The sequence below is a fragment of the Callorhinus ursinus genome, unplaced genomic scaffold, assembly GCF_003265705.2.
Source record: "Callorhinus ursinus isolate GAN/ISIS: 27379988/994484 unplaced genomic scaffold, GSC_fseal_2.0 scaffold6, whole genome shotgun sequence".
In the NCBI taxonomy this organism is placed as follows: domain Eukaryota; kingdom Metazoa; phylum Chordata; class Mammalia; order Carnivora; family Otariidae; genus Callorhinus; species Callorhinus ursinus.
Genome location: NW_027397068.1, coordinates 6,057,465 through 6,077,645, shown reverse-complemented (window position 1 = coordinate 6,077,645; position 20,181 = coordinate 6,057,465). Strand labels below are relative to the sequence as shown.

The window sequence follows — 20,181 nt, the reverse complement described above, 5'->3', positions numbered from 1 at the left end:
AGGTATTAAATAAAACTGTGCTGCTTCAGCAGTGATTTTAATGTTTGAATGACAATTGCTCAGGTTTATGGTTCTTTATTCTTTGAGGTGTTTAAGAATATTTCTAAAGCCTTTTTTGATCAGATGTTTTCTCTGTGACATGAAAAATACTTTGTTGAAAAATGTTTATATTTCTAAGCAGCTGTTTCATAACTTGTTGGAATATAGATCTCATTATGTCCAATTTCCACAGGTATCTTCTCTTAATGGATCTTCAAGACAGAAACGAAAAGCTCTTTTATAGTGTGCTAATGTCTGACATTGAGAAATTCATGCCTATTGTTTACACCCCCACTGTGGGTCTGGCTTGCCAGCAATATAGTTTAGCATTTCGGAAGCCAAGGTATGTAAACTTTGATTTTAAATACCCTTGTGTATTTATTTTTTTGTAAAGTTTTTGCAGTTATTAAAAAAATTGTTGAATGGAATTTAAGTTTGGAAAAACCTAAATCAAATTTCATTTAAAAGAACTTCAGATATAAATTATGTAAACACTAAAAAATATATTTTCTTTCTAGATTTAAGATCATAGAAAAGTATTACAAACCTATTTAGGTTTCCTTTTATAGACAATAACTGAGCTTGTGTTTTGTTTGGAAAGAAAGTAATTAATCATAATTAAGCTTGTCTTTGAGATGTTGATTAACACTATTATGTATACATTTTAGAAGTTAAAGCAAGGATTCCAAATTTTTCTGAAAATGAATATATTTTCTAAATTGAGAGTTGGCCTTAAAGTAGCTTTTTTGTTGATTTTCCTTAAGCGAAATAGTAGTAGCCTTTAAAGATGTGTAAAATATAGAATACAGCTTTTCTAAATCCATCGCTTTACTTTATTAATTACATTACTTTAAATACTTTTGAAACAGGGAACAATTGAAATAAATATTAATACTTTTCACAGCAACAAGAAAAGCTCAAGCTGAATATATTTATGTTACAGTTCTGAATTTAAAGATAAAAAAGAAATGTTTATAAGTTTATACTGCAAATATAAAAGCCTATTAAAAGTACTTAGTTTTCAGAGTAAGAGTATTGAAAAGAGTATTTGAAAAGAGTATTTCAAAGGTAATATTTGAAAGTTAGATTGAATATGTGGATTTCCTATAGATATATTGATATAGTGGTAATATTTAGCACATTTGTGCCACATTACTCTGTATAAACAAAAGAATTAGCCGCATCATCCCTCTTATAAAGAAAATAATTAGATAAATATCTGTAGATGGTCTCTTAAATTACATTAATAGCACATATCTATATTGCATTTATAAAATAGTTTTATTAACAGTGAATAAGTATTTTATTCATAGAGCAAGAGTTACAATTTAGCTGGTAATTGTATTGTGAAGATAATTTTGGGGGGCATAGTATATTTATTTGTTAATCATACAAATAATACATACTCATTATTGAAAAAATGAGAAAATACGAATATACAGAAGGGAGAAATGCTTTAAGAATACCTAATGTCATCATACCAGAAAACCCGTAAATACACACAAATACATACTGTTTCCTTATACAAGGGATCATACTATATAAGCTCTTCCTTCCCTTTCTTCTCTGAGTGACGTCATGAACATCTCCATGTTTATAAAGTATATTTCTACATAAAGAATCTTAGTAAAAAGGATGAGTGTATAACACTTGGCTGTTTTAAAATGTAATTTAAGCATATTTTTTGAAATTCTAATTTTTTGTGAGATCCTGAGAAATGCTAACAACTATTAGAGATGTAAAAGAGTGTAGCTCACAGCATTTGGGTTGAAGTTGACATAGAAGTCTTAATAGCAACAATTATTTTTTGAGCGTTTACTATGCACTAGATGATTTTTTAAGGGCTTAGGATACATGTAAAATCTAAGAGCAGAAGAGATAGGGCGATAAAAAATAAGTGAATTGTCTGAAATGTTCAAGGGTAAAAAGTGTTAGAAAGAAAAACTAGAGCAGGAAAGAGGGATTTGGAGAGTCAATTTCTTTGTGGGGGACAGTTGCAATTTTAAAGTGCACAGAAAATGCTAGTGCAGGAGTGAGGGGGTGGTCAGGTAGATACAAAATGAACTGTGTGCAAGACAGGAGGACTGGTCAGTGCCAAGGCCCTAAAGGGGAACATGCCTGGGGACGAGAAGCAGCATAGAAGCCAGTGTGCTGGCAGTGTGAGAGAGGGAGAGGAGTGGGGGAGGTCACCGATGGAAGATAAATGAGAAGGTACAACACCTGGAGTTTCTTGTAGGTTAGAGAACGTTGGCTTTTACTATTAGTTAAACGGATAGAAGAATCAGATAGCTAGTTAGCTGGCTAGTGCAGTAAACCCAGTGAGAGAGGATGGTGTCTCAGATTAGGGCAGCATTGTAATTAGGGATAATGGAATTATTCTGGGTAGATAAAGAAAATCATGAGGATTTCCTGTTGGATTGGAGGCTCCCTGGAGCAGTGGTTAGAAGTATGGGCTCTGGAGTAGATTGCCTGTTTTCATGTACTTGATTTTGCTACTTGTTTGAGTCTTTAATAAATTATTGACCCTTTGTATATGCTTGTTTCCTCTATAACATGGGATTCAACTACAGCCCACCATCCTTTATCTACATATTCAAAATTTAAATATTAAGAAAAGTCTCCTTTGGGATAAAACCTGATCTGTCTGAACCCATTTGGTGGCAAGTGGAACTGAATTTATATATGGATATTTATAGTATTTATCTGACTTAGTGTCATCTGTTTTTCTTTAAAAGTGTTAATGTATTTGATTACATGGGGATTTGTAAAAAATAAATTGATACATAAAGTGAAAGGGAAGAGGTAGCATAACATTTGTAGCAAAATGCTCACAAATGTTGAATGTAGGTGGAGATACTCATCTTATTCATTCAACTTTTCCACAGTATTTGAAATTTCGGTAAAGAAATGCTTTACTGACAGAAAAAGTAAAGTTCCTAAAATTATTTCTATATGATCTCTTTATGGCAGCTTTTTTGTCATGTTGATTTTTAATGTGTATATCATGCTAAACTTTTGATGATTTTGAAATTCTTTAATAGAATAATTCTCCTGGCTTCTCCCATGACTATAAAAAAAGGAACCTACTTAAAAATGTGTTATGTGGCATATATATTTAGACATTGTATTTAATTGGAAAGGAAATTGTGATTCTGTTTGAATAATGATGGATCTTCAGACCATAGTTAGCATGTACACTATTTTTTAAAGCCAAAATTGGCAAATGTCTATTAAATCTTTCCTGCTGCAACAGCAAGTATTCTAAGACATTCAGAAAATTAACAGGAGGATTATACCCCTTGTTATATTTACTTTGTGTATTTGGTGATAGTAATTAGGAACATAATAAGCGAAAGTTAGGGGATAATAGTCCAAGTACTGAGCTTAATACAACTGCAAAGAGATATAGCTTTGTGTGTGTGTGTGTGTATGTGTGTTTATTTTTATTTTATTTTTTTATTAACACATAATGTATTATTTGTTTCAGGGGTACAGGTCTGCGATTCATCAGTCTTACACAATTCACAGCGCTCACCGTAGCACATACCCTCCCCAGTGTCCATCACCCAGCCAGCCCATCCCTCTCATCCCCCTCCACTCCAGCAACCCTCAGTTTGTTTTCTCAGATTAAGAGTCTTTTATGGTTTGTCTCCTTCTCTGGTTTCATCTTATTTCATTTTTCCCTCCTTTCCCTATGATTCTCTGTCTTGCTTCTCAAATTCCTCATTATCAGTGAGATCATATGATAATTGTCTTCCTCTGATTTACTTATTTTACTAAGCATAATACCCTCTAGTTCCATCCACGTCATTGCAAATGGCAAGATTTCATTTTTTTGATGGGTGCATAATATTCCATTATATATATATATATATATATATATATATATACACACCACATCTTTATCCACTCATTTGTTGATGGACATCTAGGCTCTTTCCATATTTTGCCTATTGTGGACATTGCTTCTATAAACATTGGGGTGCATGTGCCCCTTTGGATCACTACATTTGTGTCTTTGGGGTAAATAACCAGTAGTGCAATTGCTGGATCATATCGTGGCTCTATTTTCAACTTTTTGAGGAACCTCCACACTGTTTTCCAGAGTGGCTGCACCAGCTTGCATTCCCACCAACAGTGTAGGAGGGTTCCCCTTTCTCCACAGCCTCGCCAACATCTGTCATTTCCTGACTTGTTAATTTTAGCCATTCTGACTGGTGTGAGGTGGTATCACATTGAGATTTTAATTTGTATTTCCCTGATGCCGAGTGATGTTGAGCACTTTTTCATGTGTCTGTTGGCCTTTTGGATGTCTTCTTTGCAGAAATGTCTGTTCCTGTCTTCTGCCCATTTCTTGATTGGATCATTTGTTCTTTGGGTGTTGAGTTTGATAAGTTCTTTATAGAGTTTGGATACTAGCCCTTTATCTGATGTCATTTGCAAATATCTTCTCCCATTCTGTCGGTTGTCTTTTGGTTTTGTTGACTGTTTCCTTTGCTCTGCAAAAGCTTTTTATCCTAATGAAATCCCAATAGTTGATTTTTGCCCTTACTTCCCTTGCCTTTGGCAATGTTTCTAGGAAGAAGTTGCTGCGGCTGAGGTCGAAGAGGTTGCTGCCTGTGTTCTCCTCAAGGATTTTGGACTCTTGTCTCACATTTAGGTCTTTCATCCATTTGGAGTCTATTTTTGTGTGTGGTGTAAGGAAATGGTCCAGTTTCATTCTTCTGCATGGGGCTGTCCAATTTTCCCAACACCATTTGTTGAAGAGATATCTTTTTTCCATTGGACATTCTTTCCTGCTTTGTCAAAGATGAGTTGACCATAGAACTGAGGGTCCATTTCTGGGCTCTCTATTCTGTTCCATTGATCTATGTGTCTGTTTTGTGCCAGTACCATACTGTCTTGATGATTACAGCTTTGTAATAGAGCTTGAGGTCCGGAATTGTGATGCCACCAACTTTACTTTTCTTTTTCAACACTCGTCTGGCTATTCTGGGTCTTTTCTTGTTCCATACAAATTTTAGGATTATTTGTTCCATTTCTTTGAAAAAAATGGATGGTATTTTGATAGGGATTGCATTAAAAATGTGTAGATTGCTCTAGGTAGCATAGACATTTTCACAATATTTGTTCCTCCAATCCATGAGCATGAAACGTTTTTCCATTTCTTTGTGTCTTCCTCAATTTCTTTCCTGAGTATTCTATAGTTTTCAGAGTACAGATCCTTTGCCTCTTTGGTTAGATTTATTCCTAGGTATCTTATGGTTTTGGGTGCAATTGTAAATGGGATCGACTCCTTAATTTCTCTTTCTTCTGTCTTGTTGTTAGTGTATATAAATGCCACTGATTTCTGTGCATTGATTTTATATCCTGCCACTTTACTGAATTCTTGTATGAGTTCTAGCAGTTTTGGGGTGGAGTCTTTTGGGTTTTCCACATAAAGTATCATATCATCTGCAGAGGGTGAGAATCTGACTTCTTCTTTGCTGATTTGGATGCCTTTTATTTCTTTTTGTTGTCTGGTTGCTGAGGCTAGGACTTCTAGTACTATGTTGAACAGCAGTGGTGATAGTGGACATCCCTGCCATGTTCCTTACCTTAGGGGAAAAGCTCTCAGTTTTTCCCCATTGAGAATGATACTTGCTGTGGGTTTTCCATAGACAGCTTTTATGATATTGAGGTATGTACCCTCCATCCCTACACTGTGAAGAGTTTTGATCAAGAAAGGATGCTGTACTTTGTTAAATGCTTTTTCTGCATCTATTGAGAGGATCATATGGTCCTTGTTCTTTCTTTTATTAATGTATTGAATCACATTGATTGATTTGTGGATGTTGAACCAACCTTGCATCCCAGGAATAAATCCCCACTTGGTTGTGGTGAATAATCCTTTCAAGGTACTGTTGGATCTTATTGGCTAGTATTTTGGTGAGACTTTTTGTATCCATGTTCATCAGGGTTATTGGTATATAATTCTCTTTTTTGATGGGGTCTTTGTCTGGTTTTGAGATCAGGGTAATGCTGGCCTCATAAAATGAGTTTGGAAGTTTTCCTTCCATTTATATTTTTTGGAACAGTTTCAGAAGAATAGGTACTAATTCTTCATTAAATGTTTGTTAGAATTCCCCTGGGAAGCCATCTGGCCGTGGGCTCTTGTTTGTTGGGAGATTTTTGATGACTGCTTCAATTTCCTTACTGGTTATGGGTCTGTTCAGGTTTTCTGTTACCTCCTGGTTCAGTTTTGTAGTTTATATGTTTCTAGGAATGCATCCGTTTCTTCCAGATTGTCTAATTTGCTGGCATATAGTTGCTCATAATATGTTCTTATAATTGTTTGTATTTCTTTGGTGTTGGTTGTGATCTCTCCTCTTTCATTCATGATTTTATTTATTTGGGTCCTTTCTCTTTTCTTTTTGATAAGTCTGGCCAGGGGTTTATCAATCTTACTAATTCTTTTCAAAGAACAAGCTCCTAGTTTTGTTGATCTGTTCTACTGTTCTTTTGGTTTCTATTTCATTGATTTCTGCTCTGATCTTTATTATTTCTCTCTCCTGCTGGGTTTTGGCTTTATTTGCTGTTCTTTCTCCAGCTCCTTTAGGTGTAGGGTTAGGTTGTGTATTTGAGACCTTTCTTGTTTCTTGAGAAAGGCTTGTATTGCTATATACTTTGCTCTTAGGACCGCCTTTGCTGCATCCCAAAGATTTTGAACAGTTGTGTTTTCATTTTCATTTGTTTCCATGAATTTTTTTAGTTCTTCTTTAATTTCCTGTTTGACCCATTCATTCTTTAGTAGGATGCTCTTTAGCCTCCATGTATTGGAGTTCTTTCCGACTTTCCTCTTGTGACTGAGTTCTAGTTTCAAAGCACTGTGGTCTGAAAATATGCAGGGAATGATCCCAATCTTTTGGTACTGGTTGAGACCTGATTTGTGACCTAGGATGTGTCTATTCTGGAGAATGTTCCATGGGCACTAGAGAAGAATGTGTATTTGTTGCTTTGGGATGGAATGTTCTGTATATATCTGTGAAGTCCGTCTGGTCCAGCATATAGTTTAAAGCTTTTATTTCCTTATTGATCTTTTGCTTAGATGATCTGTCCATTTCAGTGAGGTTAGTGTTAAAGTCCCCTACTATTATTGTATTGTTGTTGATGTGTTTCTTTGCTTTTGTTATTAATTGTCTTATATAATTGGCTGCTCCCATGTTAGTGGCATAGATATTTACAATTGTTAGGTCTTCTTGTTGGATAGACCCTTTAAGTATTATATAGAGTCCTTCCTCATCTCTTATTACAGTCTTTGGTTTAAAATCTAATTTGTCTGATATAAGGATTGCCACCCCAGCTTTCTTTTGGTGTCCATTAGCATGGTAAATGGTTTTCCACCCCCTCACTTTCAATGTGGGGGTGTCTTTGGGTCTAAAATGAGTCTCTTGCAGACAGCATATTGATGGGTCTTGTTTTATAATCCAATCTGATAGCCTCTGTCTTTTGATTGGGGCATTTAGCCCGTTTACATTCAGGGTAACTATTGAAAGATATGAATTTAGTGCCATTGTATTGCCTGTAAGGTGACTGTTACTGTATATTGTCTGTGTTCCTTTCTGGTCTGTGTTACTTTTAGGATCTCTCTTTGCTTAGAGGACCCCTTTCAATATTTCTTGTAGGGCTGGTTTCATGTTTACAAATTCCTTTAGTTTTTGTTTGTCCTGGAAGCTTTTTATCTCTCCTATTTTCAATGACAGCCTAGCTGCATATAGTATTCTTGGCTGCATATTTTTCTTGTTTAGTGCTCTGAATGTATCATGCCAGTCCTTTTTGGCTTGCCAGGTCTCTGTGGGTATGTCTGCTGCTAATCTAATGTTTCTACCATTATAAGTTACAGACCTCTTGTCCCGAGCTGCTTTCAGGATTTTCTCTTTGTCTCTGAGACTTGTAGCTTTACTCTTAGATGTTGGGGTGTTGACCTATTTTTATTTATTTTGAGGGGGGTTCTCTGTGCCTCCTGGATTTTGATGCCTGTTTCCTTCCCCAAATTAGGGAAGTTCTCTGCTATAATTTGCTCCAGTATACCTTCTGCCCCTCTCTCTCCTTCTTCTGGGATCCCAATTATTCTAATATTGTTTCATCTTATGGTATCATTTATCTCTCGAATTCTTCCCTCGTGATCCAGCAGTTGTTTATCTTTTTCTCAGCTTCTTTATTCTCCATCATTTGGTCTTCTATATCACTAATTCTCTCTTCTCTCTTATTTATCCTAGCAGTTAGAGCCTCCATTTTTGATTGCACCTCATTAATAGCCAATAGCCTTTTTGATTTCGACTTGGTTAGATTTTAGTTCTTTTATTTCTCCAGAAAGGGATTCTCAGTATCTCCTATGCTTTTTTCAAGCCCAGCTAGTATCTTTATCATTGTCATTCTGAACTCTAGTTCTGACATCTTACTAATGTCCTTATTGATTAGGTCCCTGGTAGTCGATATTGCTTCTTGTTCTTTTTTTTGAGGTGAGTTTTTCCATCTTGTCATTTTGTCCAGAGAAGAATGGATGAATGAGAGAACAAAATGCTAAAAGGGTAACAACGACTCCAGAAAAATATACACTAAACAAATCAGAAGAGACCTGAAACTGGGGGAAAAGAAAACAAGAAAAAAATATGATCAGGCTGATGAACAGAACAGAGCCACATACTAGATTTTCGTGTATTTTGGTCTGGTAGAAGAAACTGCCTCCCAAAATTTTAACAAAAAAAACCCTTACATATATATACAAAAATAAGGGTAAATACAATGAATAGATGGAATATGACTGTAATGATGAAAGTTAAAAAAGATTTTAAAAAAGGAATTTATAAGATAAAAAGTTGGTTGAAAAAAGAAAGGAAAAAATTAAAATTAAAAAAGGGAGAATGTGATCAGGTGGGAAACTAGAACAAAGCCATACACTAGATTTAGGGTATATTTTGAGAAGAATCTGTATCCCAAATTTTAAAGAAAGAAAAACTTATACATATACAAAAAATAAGGTTAAATACAATGAAGGGATAGGATATGACTGTAAAAATGAAAAAGATTTTAAAAAATGAAATGATAAGATGTTGGTTGAAAAAGGAAAGAAGAAAAAGTATAAAAAAAAATTCAAAAATTAACTTTGAAACACTAAGGAATCATGGGAAAACCATGAATTCTATGTGTATTCCCCTAGCGCTGGAGTTTTGCAGTTCTCATTGCTCGTTAAACTTGGTCTTGACTGGATGGTCTTGCTGATCTTCTGGGGCACGGTCCTGTTGCAGTGATTCTCAGATGTCTTTGCCGGAGGCGGAATTGCCCTGCCCTTGCGGGGGCCAGGCTAAGTAACGTGCTTGGGTTTGCTCTCGGTAGCTTTTATTCCCCGCAAGCTTTCTGGTCGGCCTTGGAGGACAAGAGTGAAAATGGCGGCCTCCCAGTCTCTGGCCTCGGAGGAGCCCAGAACGGGGGCCCCACTCCTCATTGAGCCCCCAGAGAACAGCAGTCAATCACTCCTGTCTCCCTGGTCTCTGGCTACACTCCATGCTCACCTGGCCTGTAGACTGAGCATTTCTATCTCTGGCACATGACCCATTTGGCGTCTCCAAACCCAGCAGATTCCTGTGATGCACTCGTGTGCCGCCGCTTCTCCTGGGGGAGGAAGGGGAGTCTCCCCTATCTGCCACTTGTTGGGTCCCTGCTGGAAGCGTAGTGGCCCTACTGTTCCTGCATCACAGTTTATGGCAACCCTGAGCTGAGAGCCCACTCCTTGGCTGCGTCTTTGCAGCCGGCTTTCCCGCTCCCATACTTGGGAGCTCTGCTGCACTCAGTCACCCCTGGTCTTCCTGTGACCCTGAGGGTCCTGAGACCACACTGTCCCAGCAAGGGTTCCACTCCCCTCTTAGCCACTCCAGCGACATCCCTCAGTGGAGCAGACTTGCAAAAGTTCCGATTTTGTACTCTGCTGCTCTATCACCTTACGGAGCTGGCTGAGGAGGCTCCCTCCCGCCATGGTTTATCTTCCCATATTATCACCTCGGATTCACTTCGCACATCCTATCTTCCAGAAAGTGGTCGCTTTTCTGTCCATAGAATTGCTGCTATTCTTTTCTTTGATCTCCTGTTGAGTTTGTAGGTGTTCAGAATTGTTAACTATCTAGCTGAATTCCTGGGACCAAACGAAATGTAGGTCTCCTACTCCTCCGCCGTCTTGCTCCTCCCTCTGGGTCCTTGGAAACGGCCAGACTGTGCAGTCTGGTTCTCACAGGCCCAACCAAGAGGGTCCTTGACCTCATGGAGGATAAAAATCAAACTTGAGCCAAGAGGAGGTGAGAGCAGAATTTATTAAAGGTTTAGAGAGAGTGTTGTTACTGACACAGCATCTGGGAGAGAAAGGAAGAAAGAGTAAGTCTTGTCTTTGCTCGGGGCCTGGGATTTTTACTGAGGATGGTGGTCTGGTGCATGTCTTCTCGGTAATCCTGGATCCAAGAATAGGATTTAGGCATTCTCCGTAAGTCACTTGTGCTCTTCAGCCAGGGGTCTTGTGGAGTCTGTGGTCTTAGAAAATGTTCATGATGACCCTGTCCAAGTAACTCCTTCAGTGTTCTCTATTGTGCTTGAAGACTCCAAAGAAATCATTAAATCCTTGACCTTTACGGGTAGAACATCTGTTCTGTGTTCTATACAGTGTGTGTAAGGGGGGTGCAGGGTAGGTCCCAGCAAGAGTGGAAGCAGGAAAAAGAGTGCATAAAGCAGTTTTTCATGGGATTCTTTTAGTTTCCCTATATCAATATGATATTTTTCTATGCTTAGATATTTATTTTTTATTTTGAATATGGCATTAAAATCTGACTAGGTATCCAAAATTAAGTTCTTATATGGATAACTCTTCCAGCATTTTTTTCCCCTAAGCTATGATGCTGGAGTATTCATTTATTGGTCTTGTGTGGAATTTCTTTTTTCTTTGCCATAGATACTCTGGATTTTTCAAGATGTTGCAGATAATGATTTTTAAGAATGTCAAGTTTGTTTGGATTATCTTGTTCCCATGTACCCATAACATTTTAATTCTTACAGAACTTCCAGTATTTAGTAGTGCAGTATGCTTATGTCAGCACACCTAACTGTGGCTAATTTGTAGATAGAGGTGTGATTTTTTGGAACTAGAGATGATTCTTGTATTTTTGCAGAATGCTGAGGTTACTGTGTTATTTAAATTACTTGTCTTCTATAAAACTTTTTTAAAGAAACATTTTGTGCAAATTGATAATGCAGATATACATAAAGGACAACTAAAGCAGATTTATGTAATTTCTTTGGAAATATTTCTGTCTGTTATATTTTACACTACATTTTCCAAGAAACGTCTCTCACTCTCTCATAAGCTCTGATTAGCTGCATATCATTTTACCATGCCTTTGGCAATTAATCATGTTGCTGTTTTTGGTATTTTTAATGCTCTGTCAAAGTATTCTTGGTCTGTTTTTATTTTACTTTTTTATTTTTTTACTGAGGTGTAACTGACATATAACATTGGTTTCAGGTACACAACAAAATGATTTGTATTTGTGTATTGTGAAATGATCACCACAATAAGTCTTGTTATATCTGTCACCATGCATGGTAACAAGAAATTTTTTTTCTTGTGATGAGAACTTTTAAGATCTATTCTCTTAGCAATTTTCAAATGTGCATTTTTATTATATACAGCATTATTTATTATATGCAGTATTGTTAACTGTAGTCACCATGCTGTACATTATATCCCCATGACTTATTTATTTTGTAACTGGAAATTTGTACCTTTCAACCTCTTCACCCATTTCACCTACTTCCTATCCCCCATGTTTGGCAATAACAATCTGCTCTGTGAGCTCAGTTTTTTGTTTTTTTTCTCCTTTTGGTCTCTCTTGTTGGCATTTTACTCTTTATTTAGTCCCAACTAGATTATAAGCATCTAGAGAAAAGGGATCGTATTTTAAAATTATTCCTGTATTTCCCATGCTTTTAAGCTTAGTGCCTGGTTAGTGCTGAATTAATATATGTTATCTGCTATCTCATAGAAAGAGTAACTTAATACTAACTCTTTATCCACTCACATAAAAAAACATAAAGTACTGGTATGTTCTTTATTTCTCCTACTATTCAAGCATATTATTCTAAAAGGTAAGTTTTCATAAATAATTGATCTGAAAAAAATTGGACTCATACCAAGGAATCAGACTATGAGGAAGTAAAATTTTGATTACAGATAGAAAATACAGCTTTATTTTTGTTATTTTTTTATTTTAAAGATTTTGTTTATTTATTTGAGATACAGCAAGAGAGCGAGAGAGAGCAAGAGAGAGAGAGAGAACAAGCAAGGGGAGTGGTAGACAGAGGGAGAAGCAGGCTCCCCACTGAGCAGGAAGCCTGACTTAATCCCAGCATTCTGGGATCATGACCTGAGCTGAAGGCAGATACTTAACCAACTGAGCCACCCAGGCGCCCCAGAAAATACAACTTTAAACTCATGCTGTCCTCTTTTCAATTACTCATCTTGATTAAGTAGATCACTAATATGACTTTGGCAAGAAGAATGAGCTGATAAAACAACTTGATGATTTTTTTTTAAAAAAAGGCATTTCAAAAGTTTGATCTGATTAGTACTGTTAATTGGTTTGCCAGAAGTTAAGGTGAAAAAAGCATTCAGTGCTAAAATTAATTGAAGAAAAGTTGAATTAACTGAAATTAAACAGGATTCTTTAAGATTTCTTAGAATAATACCTATTTTGCAAGTTTTTGGAGGGTGGCATTAGATTTAATATAGATAATATACCTTGCATAATTCTTGGCACAAAGTAGGTGTTCCCAACTAGTAGTTGTTACAACTGGTATTGTTATAACTTCCAGGTTTCTTGATGACCAAATGGACGATGGTATCATTCACCGAGTCTCAGAATAATGGAATATGTTTATAAGGGAGATAGAAAGTTCTTTTCAGGACAGTTGAGAGTTTTTGTTTTTTCTTTTTTTTTTTTAGATTTTATTTATTTGCACGAGAGAGAGAGAGCATGAGCAGTGGGGAGGGGCCAAAGGAGAGGGAGAAACAGACTCCCTGCTGAGCAGGGAGCCCCATGCATGGCTCAACTTGATTGCAGGATCCTGAGATCATGACCTGAGCCAAAGGCAGATGCTTAACCGACAGCGACCCAGGCACCCCAGGACATGTTGAGTTTTAAATGTCTGTGCGACTTCCAAGTTGGGGAGTCTGGTAAGCAATTAAATGTATGGACCTGGGACTTAGTAGATAATATATTTGAAGCTCCTTATATTTAAACTCACGCATTATGTATGCTGCATAAATGGTACCTGTTTTGATTTTGACAATGACTAAGATTATCAACAAGACTAATGGGCAGAGAGTCAGTCAATAAGATGTTCTATTTTTTGTTTTATTTTTTCCAGAAAATTCTTAGAGAAATGAATAAAAGTAAATGTTGAGATAAACCAAAACAAAATACTAAAAGTTTTTCTCCATTTATAGTTTATTTGTATGCATATTTCCTTCAGAATTCCAGAAAGGACTTAAGAGTTTTATTTAAATTGTGAGGACTAAGCTTTTATTACCCCAAGTGCAATTTTGTATGAGGATGAATACCTAGTGATATAGAAACAGTCATAACCATACCATGATTAGACCATGATTAGAAATGGAGATTGCTGGGGCACTTGGCTTAGTCAGCAGAGCATCTGACTCTGGATCTCAGGGTCATGGGTTTGAGCCCCACTTTGGGTGTAGAGATTACTTAAAAAAAAAAATAAATAAATAAAGGGCGGGCTCAGTCAGTTAAGCGTCTGACTCTTGATCTCAAGGTCGTGAATTCAAGCCCCATGCTGGGTTCCACACTGGGCCTGGAGCCTACTAAATGAATGAATGAATGAATGAATGAATGAATGAATAAATAAATAAATAAATAAATAAGCAACTGACTGGAAAAAAAAAGAAATGGAGATTATTTACTCCATGGAAACATAATTTCTGCAGATGTGCCAGAAGTTCAGCAAATTTTGTAGTCTTATAGGGTGGAGTGTTGCTTTTGACATTTGGTCTGTGAAACAGCAGTAAGAAAAACAGTTTAAAAGGAATCAATATAAAAAGAAACCTAGCCAAGGCTAAACACCACTTTAACCCAATAATATTCTCATTACATAGTGCAGATTATAACTATAATAACTATTATTGAACAGTTTAGAATGGACACTTTCATATTGTTCTTGTTTTTAAATTTTCTCATGTTAAATCTACCTGGTTTTAAACATAATCTATTTTTATGATGTATGATACAGGTGTATGATGGGAATTTCACTCTATTAAGCTATAAGTACTTCAGTATATCAGTAATTAATTATAAAAAGAGTTTAAGTTGCTTGTGGAAAAGGAATTTGGGTTCACAGCCAGTTTTAATTGCTGTAAAGAAAATGTTGAACCCTTGAAGGAAGGTTGTGGCATCTTTCAATAGTTTAATGCTGTCTAGTTGTTACTGGACTGTTATGATGTAAACAGTCAAGTGATGTAGCTTCCAGAGATTGATAGCTCTCTCCTGCTCTCCTCCATCACCTCACTCTCAGGTATAAAGGAGTTTCTGGGAACGAGTAAGAGCCGGTCCTACCGTTCTGGGTAGTCCTGGATAGGACTGTTCTTGACTGGATTTGGCTTTCTTTAATTAAGCCACTTAGGACCCTTTAGAAATATTTAGGAGACTTTTGAGAACCAGGGAATATTTTTGGCTTTAAGCTCTGGTTTAGTTTGTAATTTTTATTTTTTACTGTATTAGAATTTTCTATATTTCTAGAAACTCAAATAGTTGATGTTTAAGAGAGTAATTTTTTAATACTTCTAGAAAAGTGATCATTTTAATGTTAGATGTTAAACTTTTTACCATTTACCTACAGTCATAAGCCTTTGATCTTAATTTATACTTACTTCAAAATATTCTTATGTTAATTGATAGGCCCAGTATTTGCATCTACTCAACTCTAAAGTGTGAGAAAAAAGCACTATGTGTTAGAATTTTTTTTTTCCAAAGATATGAAACAAGTTAGGTGGAATGTCTGGACTAGTTCAAGTCTCTTACCTGTTACTTCAGTGATTTCTTAGAGATAATTATTTGCAAAAAGTTGTTTTTCATTTATTATGGAGATGTAGATGATGATTTCTAGAACTGGTAGTTCAAGTTAACTTTTTTTTTCTGAGCATACTAAATGCTATATTTATGAAAATTTATATGTGACTTGTGCTAAGTAGAAGTGAGGTAGAATATCCTATATCTTAGTACTGGAAATTCAGAAGTAGTTTAAAATTCCAAACTTTCTTCTTTCCTAAGTATTGCCATAATTAGGAAAAATTTGGAGAATGGAAAGAATGTAGGCATGATTCAAACATTAATTCTTCATATCAAGATCTAAAGATTGAGTGTATGCATAGACACATAAATCTGCTTAGCAAGGCAATGAAACTTATCTTTTACTGTAAAACCCTTGAAAGTGTAAAGTAACAGTTCATCAAGTCACTACATTCATATAGAGACTTTAAATGTGGAAAACTTGAATGGAAATGTAAGTTTAGGATCCAAAAATAACTCTGCTACAATCTGTGTGGTACATCCAGGTGTTTTGATTTAAATTTCCACACAACATACAAAGAATTAAGAAAAATTGCCAAGTCTTATGTCCAACAGTGTTTATGAAAACATATTAATTAGGGCATCATAATGTATTTTTAAGAGGGGTTATAAATCCCCATCTTTATTACTAAGAATAAAGTTTTTTTTTTTTTTTCACATGGAGGCAGTAGTTCATCACATACCCAGATCACATCTGGAATATTGTGTTTAGTTTTGGATGCCATACTTTTTAGGGTTGTTGGCAAACAGAGAAGAGTGATCAAAGCAGTGACAGTTGTTGAAAACTTGCTTTATGAGAAAGGGTTGGAGGAAATAGAAGTAGTTAGCCTAAAAGACAAGACTTGAAAGGGATATAGCTAAGTCTTCAGTTATTTGAAAGATTTTCGTGTGGAAAAATGTATAAACTTGTGTGGTATAGCCTCCAATACAGAGCTGAAATCAGAGGATGGACATTATTACAGAGGGAATAGATTTAATTGCAATGTAAAGGAAGATTGTCTGGTAATTGAACTCTCTGACATTGGAATAGACTTCCTCACTCTCCCTCATTAGAAATATTCACATGGTTTGGATAACCCATTGGTGATATACATTATAAAAGAGATTCTTGCATTGAGTTGATTGTAAACTAGTTGAATTCTAAGGTCACTTTTAACTAGAAAATTCAGTGTGTTTATAAAAGCAGCCTACAGATGAATAATTCCAGGTATTTGGAACATCTCACAACTAACTCAGGCCTCATTCAAATAACCCTGCTTTCTAATTCAGAAAGTTTTTTAGTTACAAATTTAATCACAATTTTAGGAATTATTAAAAGGAATATATTTTCAAATAAAAAAGATTTTATACAGATTTAAAGTGATTTGATGACACGTCTCATCAAAATTCCTACTCCCTCCCCCAAACACACAAACTACGTGTCAGTTTACACGGCTGTGTCCTGGCTACAATGTTTTGGTTTCAACATTTCTCTACTTTTAATGGATAAAAAGTTTAGTGTTGACATTTTCTTACTTGATTAGATCCTTCTGATCTATTCTTTTCTGTAGTTTTTTTCAGATTATTTGTTTTTCTGTATATTCTTTTAAACTCTTGTATTTTTATATATATATTTTAACTTGGTTGCAATTTAGCTAGTAGAGACATTATTAGGAAGAATTTTCTTCAAGAAAATGTTTCTACTTCCCCTACTGGCTCCCTCTGCCCAAATCAATAGTTGAAGAGAGATTGCCTGGTTAGAATTTGCTTGTATTACCCTTTCCAAAATTTCCTACGTGCCTCTAAGGTGTGCTTCTGAGATTTGAAGATTTGTTTTCATCAGTTTTCTTGACAAAATAAGCTATAATTATCATTTAAAAATTCTTTTATATACCTTAAAAATGTTGGCTATTATATGCCTAGGTAATTTTATAGTATAAAATGTAAGTATTTAGGGGCGCCTGTGTGGCACAGTCAGTTGAGCATCCAATTCTTGGTTTTGGCTCAGGTCGTGATCTCAGGGTTGTGAGATCCACCTCACATCTGGCTCCGGGCTCAGTGTGGAGTCTGCTTGAGATTCTCTCTCCCTTTCCCTCTGCCCCTCCCACTTGTGCTCTCTTTCTCTCAAATAAATAAATAAATCTTTAAAAAATGTATATAACTATTTAAAGGCATAATTGAAATCATCAGTTTTAGCTCCGTATATATATTTTACATCCACTGTAGTAAAATTTATAAAATATTTGATAGAATTCCAAATTAATTACCTATGAAAGTTATTGAATTCCACTTTTTTCTAAGAAATTTCTCATTTACCAATATAAGTCCTACTCTTAATATGATTGTCTCATGGCTGAATGAATGACATTTATAATAATTTAGAGGCTATCATATTTTACAAAAATAGTGTTACCTTGTGAAGTAAAACATTTTCACTATGAAATGAGGTAATATTTTATGTTATTATTTTTTTTGAGGTAATTTATTTTAAAAGCTGAAAATGTTGTAAGTATATTATTTCTCTCATGGAAGAAGTTAATTTTTATTGACAGTGTACCAAATAAATGCCATCTGTCTGTTGAATTCAGTGTTACCTTAGGATTCTTTCCAGTATTTTCTACCATGGAAAGTACTTTGGATTTTAACTATCAGAACAATATCTATTAATTTCTACTTAATTGGTATGCTCATACTAATTTTAAAATGAATAAATGAATAATAGCTTACCTAAAATTATTTTTATGTACATTTTCATTTCATGTTTATTTGGAAACAGTGGTTGAGTTGTGGTATATGGTGGTGGAGTCATTCATGTTTGGTAATTGTTGATTTTTTTTAATCCACTCATTCTGTAATTGAAAACAATCATTCCAAGGAAACTCAGTGATCACCCTGGTTGTAAGTACCAGAGCTGGGACTTGAATTTATGTTTTCTACCTTTTAGACCTCTGTATTAGAGCTTTCCAGAGGAAGGGGATCAGTGTGTGTGTGTGTGTGATCAGGGAGTGTGTGTGTGTGTGTGTGTGTGTGTGTGTGTAGAGATTTATTTAAGGAATTGGCTCACACAGTTGTAGGGGCTGGCAAGTCCAAAATCTGCAGGGTAGGCTGACAGGCTGGAGACCCAAGGAAGAGCTGATGCTGCAGTCAAATCCAAAAGTAGTCTGCTGGAAGAATTCCCTCTTCCTTGGGAGGAGTCAGTCTTTTCTGATAAAGCCTTCAACTTATTGGATGAGGCCTATCCACATGGAGAGTAATCTAATCTGCTTTACTCAAAGTCTACTGACATAAGTGTTAATCTCACTTACAAATTACCTTATACACACACACACACACACACACACACACACACACACACACACACACAAATTACCTTCACAGAAACATATAGTGTTTGACCAAATTTCTGGATACCATGCTTAGCCAAACTGACATAGAAAATTAACCATCACATCCTCTCAGACCAGTGTTGGGTCTTTTTTATCTCTGATTGATTATGTTTTTCTACCTGGGGTCTGAGCTGTTCAGAGAAGCTGCACTTTTATCATGTAGTTTCTTAGACTTTTCCTCATTGACTAGTATGTGTTGTGATTTTCAAAAGCTAAAATTATATATTATGTTTGTTAATTAAGATTATTCTCTCAAATATGATAGTGTTTACATGCAAAGAATTTCATATCTTGCTTTCTAGAAGAGTTTAATCCTAATAGATAGTTCATGTGACTATTGTTGAAATATGGTTTTTCTTTAAAAAGTTTCTAGCACTAATTGAATTAATGACAGTAATTTAAGGTTTAAACCTAGTTTTAGAAATTGCCAAATAACATTGTTGATCACTCAGTTCTTCCAAAAGGTTCTTGCTATGTTTTCTTCCCCAACTTTGCCACCTTTTCAAAATCTTTTTGCTGATTCTCTGTGCTCGTTGTTTCTCCTCTCCTTCCTTTCTTTGACAGAAATGTAGAGAGTGTGCACTGCATGCCAGACACTTTACTAATGGGAGTACAGATAAATAAAAGATATATTTCCTGCCTTTATGAAACTTACAGGTAATATTCAAGTGAACAAAGAAATACATGCACACAGCTTGTATTGTGAAGGATATGAACAGAAGGCGGTGATAAAGAATACCAAGGGAATTTCCTTTCATGGTGTATTCAGGGATGTGTTTGAAGAGACAGTATGTAAGCTGACACCTGAAGGGTAAGGAGTTGGCTTGTGAAAACCAGGAAAAAAGCAAGCATTTGAGGCTGAGGAAGTAGCATGTTCAAAAGGTCTGAAAGTGAAGAGGGTGGTTGGAGATGAGGTTCAAATAAGGCAGGAGTCCCTTGCAGGGCCTCATGGGGCATGGTAGAGTTTCATTGTTATTCTTCATCCATTTGGGAAGCCATTGAAGTATTTGCAGCAGAGGAATAATAGCATTTTATTACAGTTTTAAAAGATTACCTGCTGCTATGTGGATAAATGATTAGAAATGAGGGGCTAGAATGGTAATAGGAAGACCAATAAGAAGACTGTTGTGATATTGGCTCTCCTTCCATCAATCCTCATCGCTTTGAGTGGACTTGATCCTCTTAGGATATGGAGCAAGGAAATCAAGCAAGTCCCTTAGTCCTGCAGTGATGGCTGTAAGGAGGTGAGGTGATGTGGACATATAACACATAGCGTATTTAACTGCCCCTAAAAACATTAGCAGGAGATAAGAAGATCTGCTGTACGTAAGAATTTCTCAAGCATGCAGGCCTAGTACAGTTCATTTACTACCCAAGTCAATACTCTTATGATCTTGTCCTTTGTCCACTGCACAAATCCATCCTGAACCAACCCTTTTCCCTCCAGGAAGAATAGTTAGACCGTGTTTTATGCTGCCATAAAATACTATTCATTGCATTTCTGTGCACCTATTTTTAAAATTAAAATAATATTAATGTGGGGGTGGAGTTCTATAACCCTGCCTGCACGGTTCAGTCTCAGCTGGCCCTTTTACTCCACAGTGTTTAACCCC

The 20,181-nt window shown here is 35.8% G+C and overlaps 1 protein-coding gene across 1 annotated transcript in view; it reads left to right on the top strand.

The window, feature by feature from the left end:
- Positions 1-20,181, top strand: part of ME1 (malic enzyme 1) — a 193,544-nt gene that overhangs the window by 32,515 nt on the left and 140,848 nt on the right. Inside the window, exon 3 of the mRNA XM_025861900.2 lies at positions 233-382. Within this exon, the coding sequence (XP_025717685.1) occupies positions 233-382 (150 nt within the window). The remainder of the gene's footprint in view (positions 1-232; positions 383-20,181) is intronic.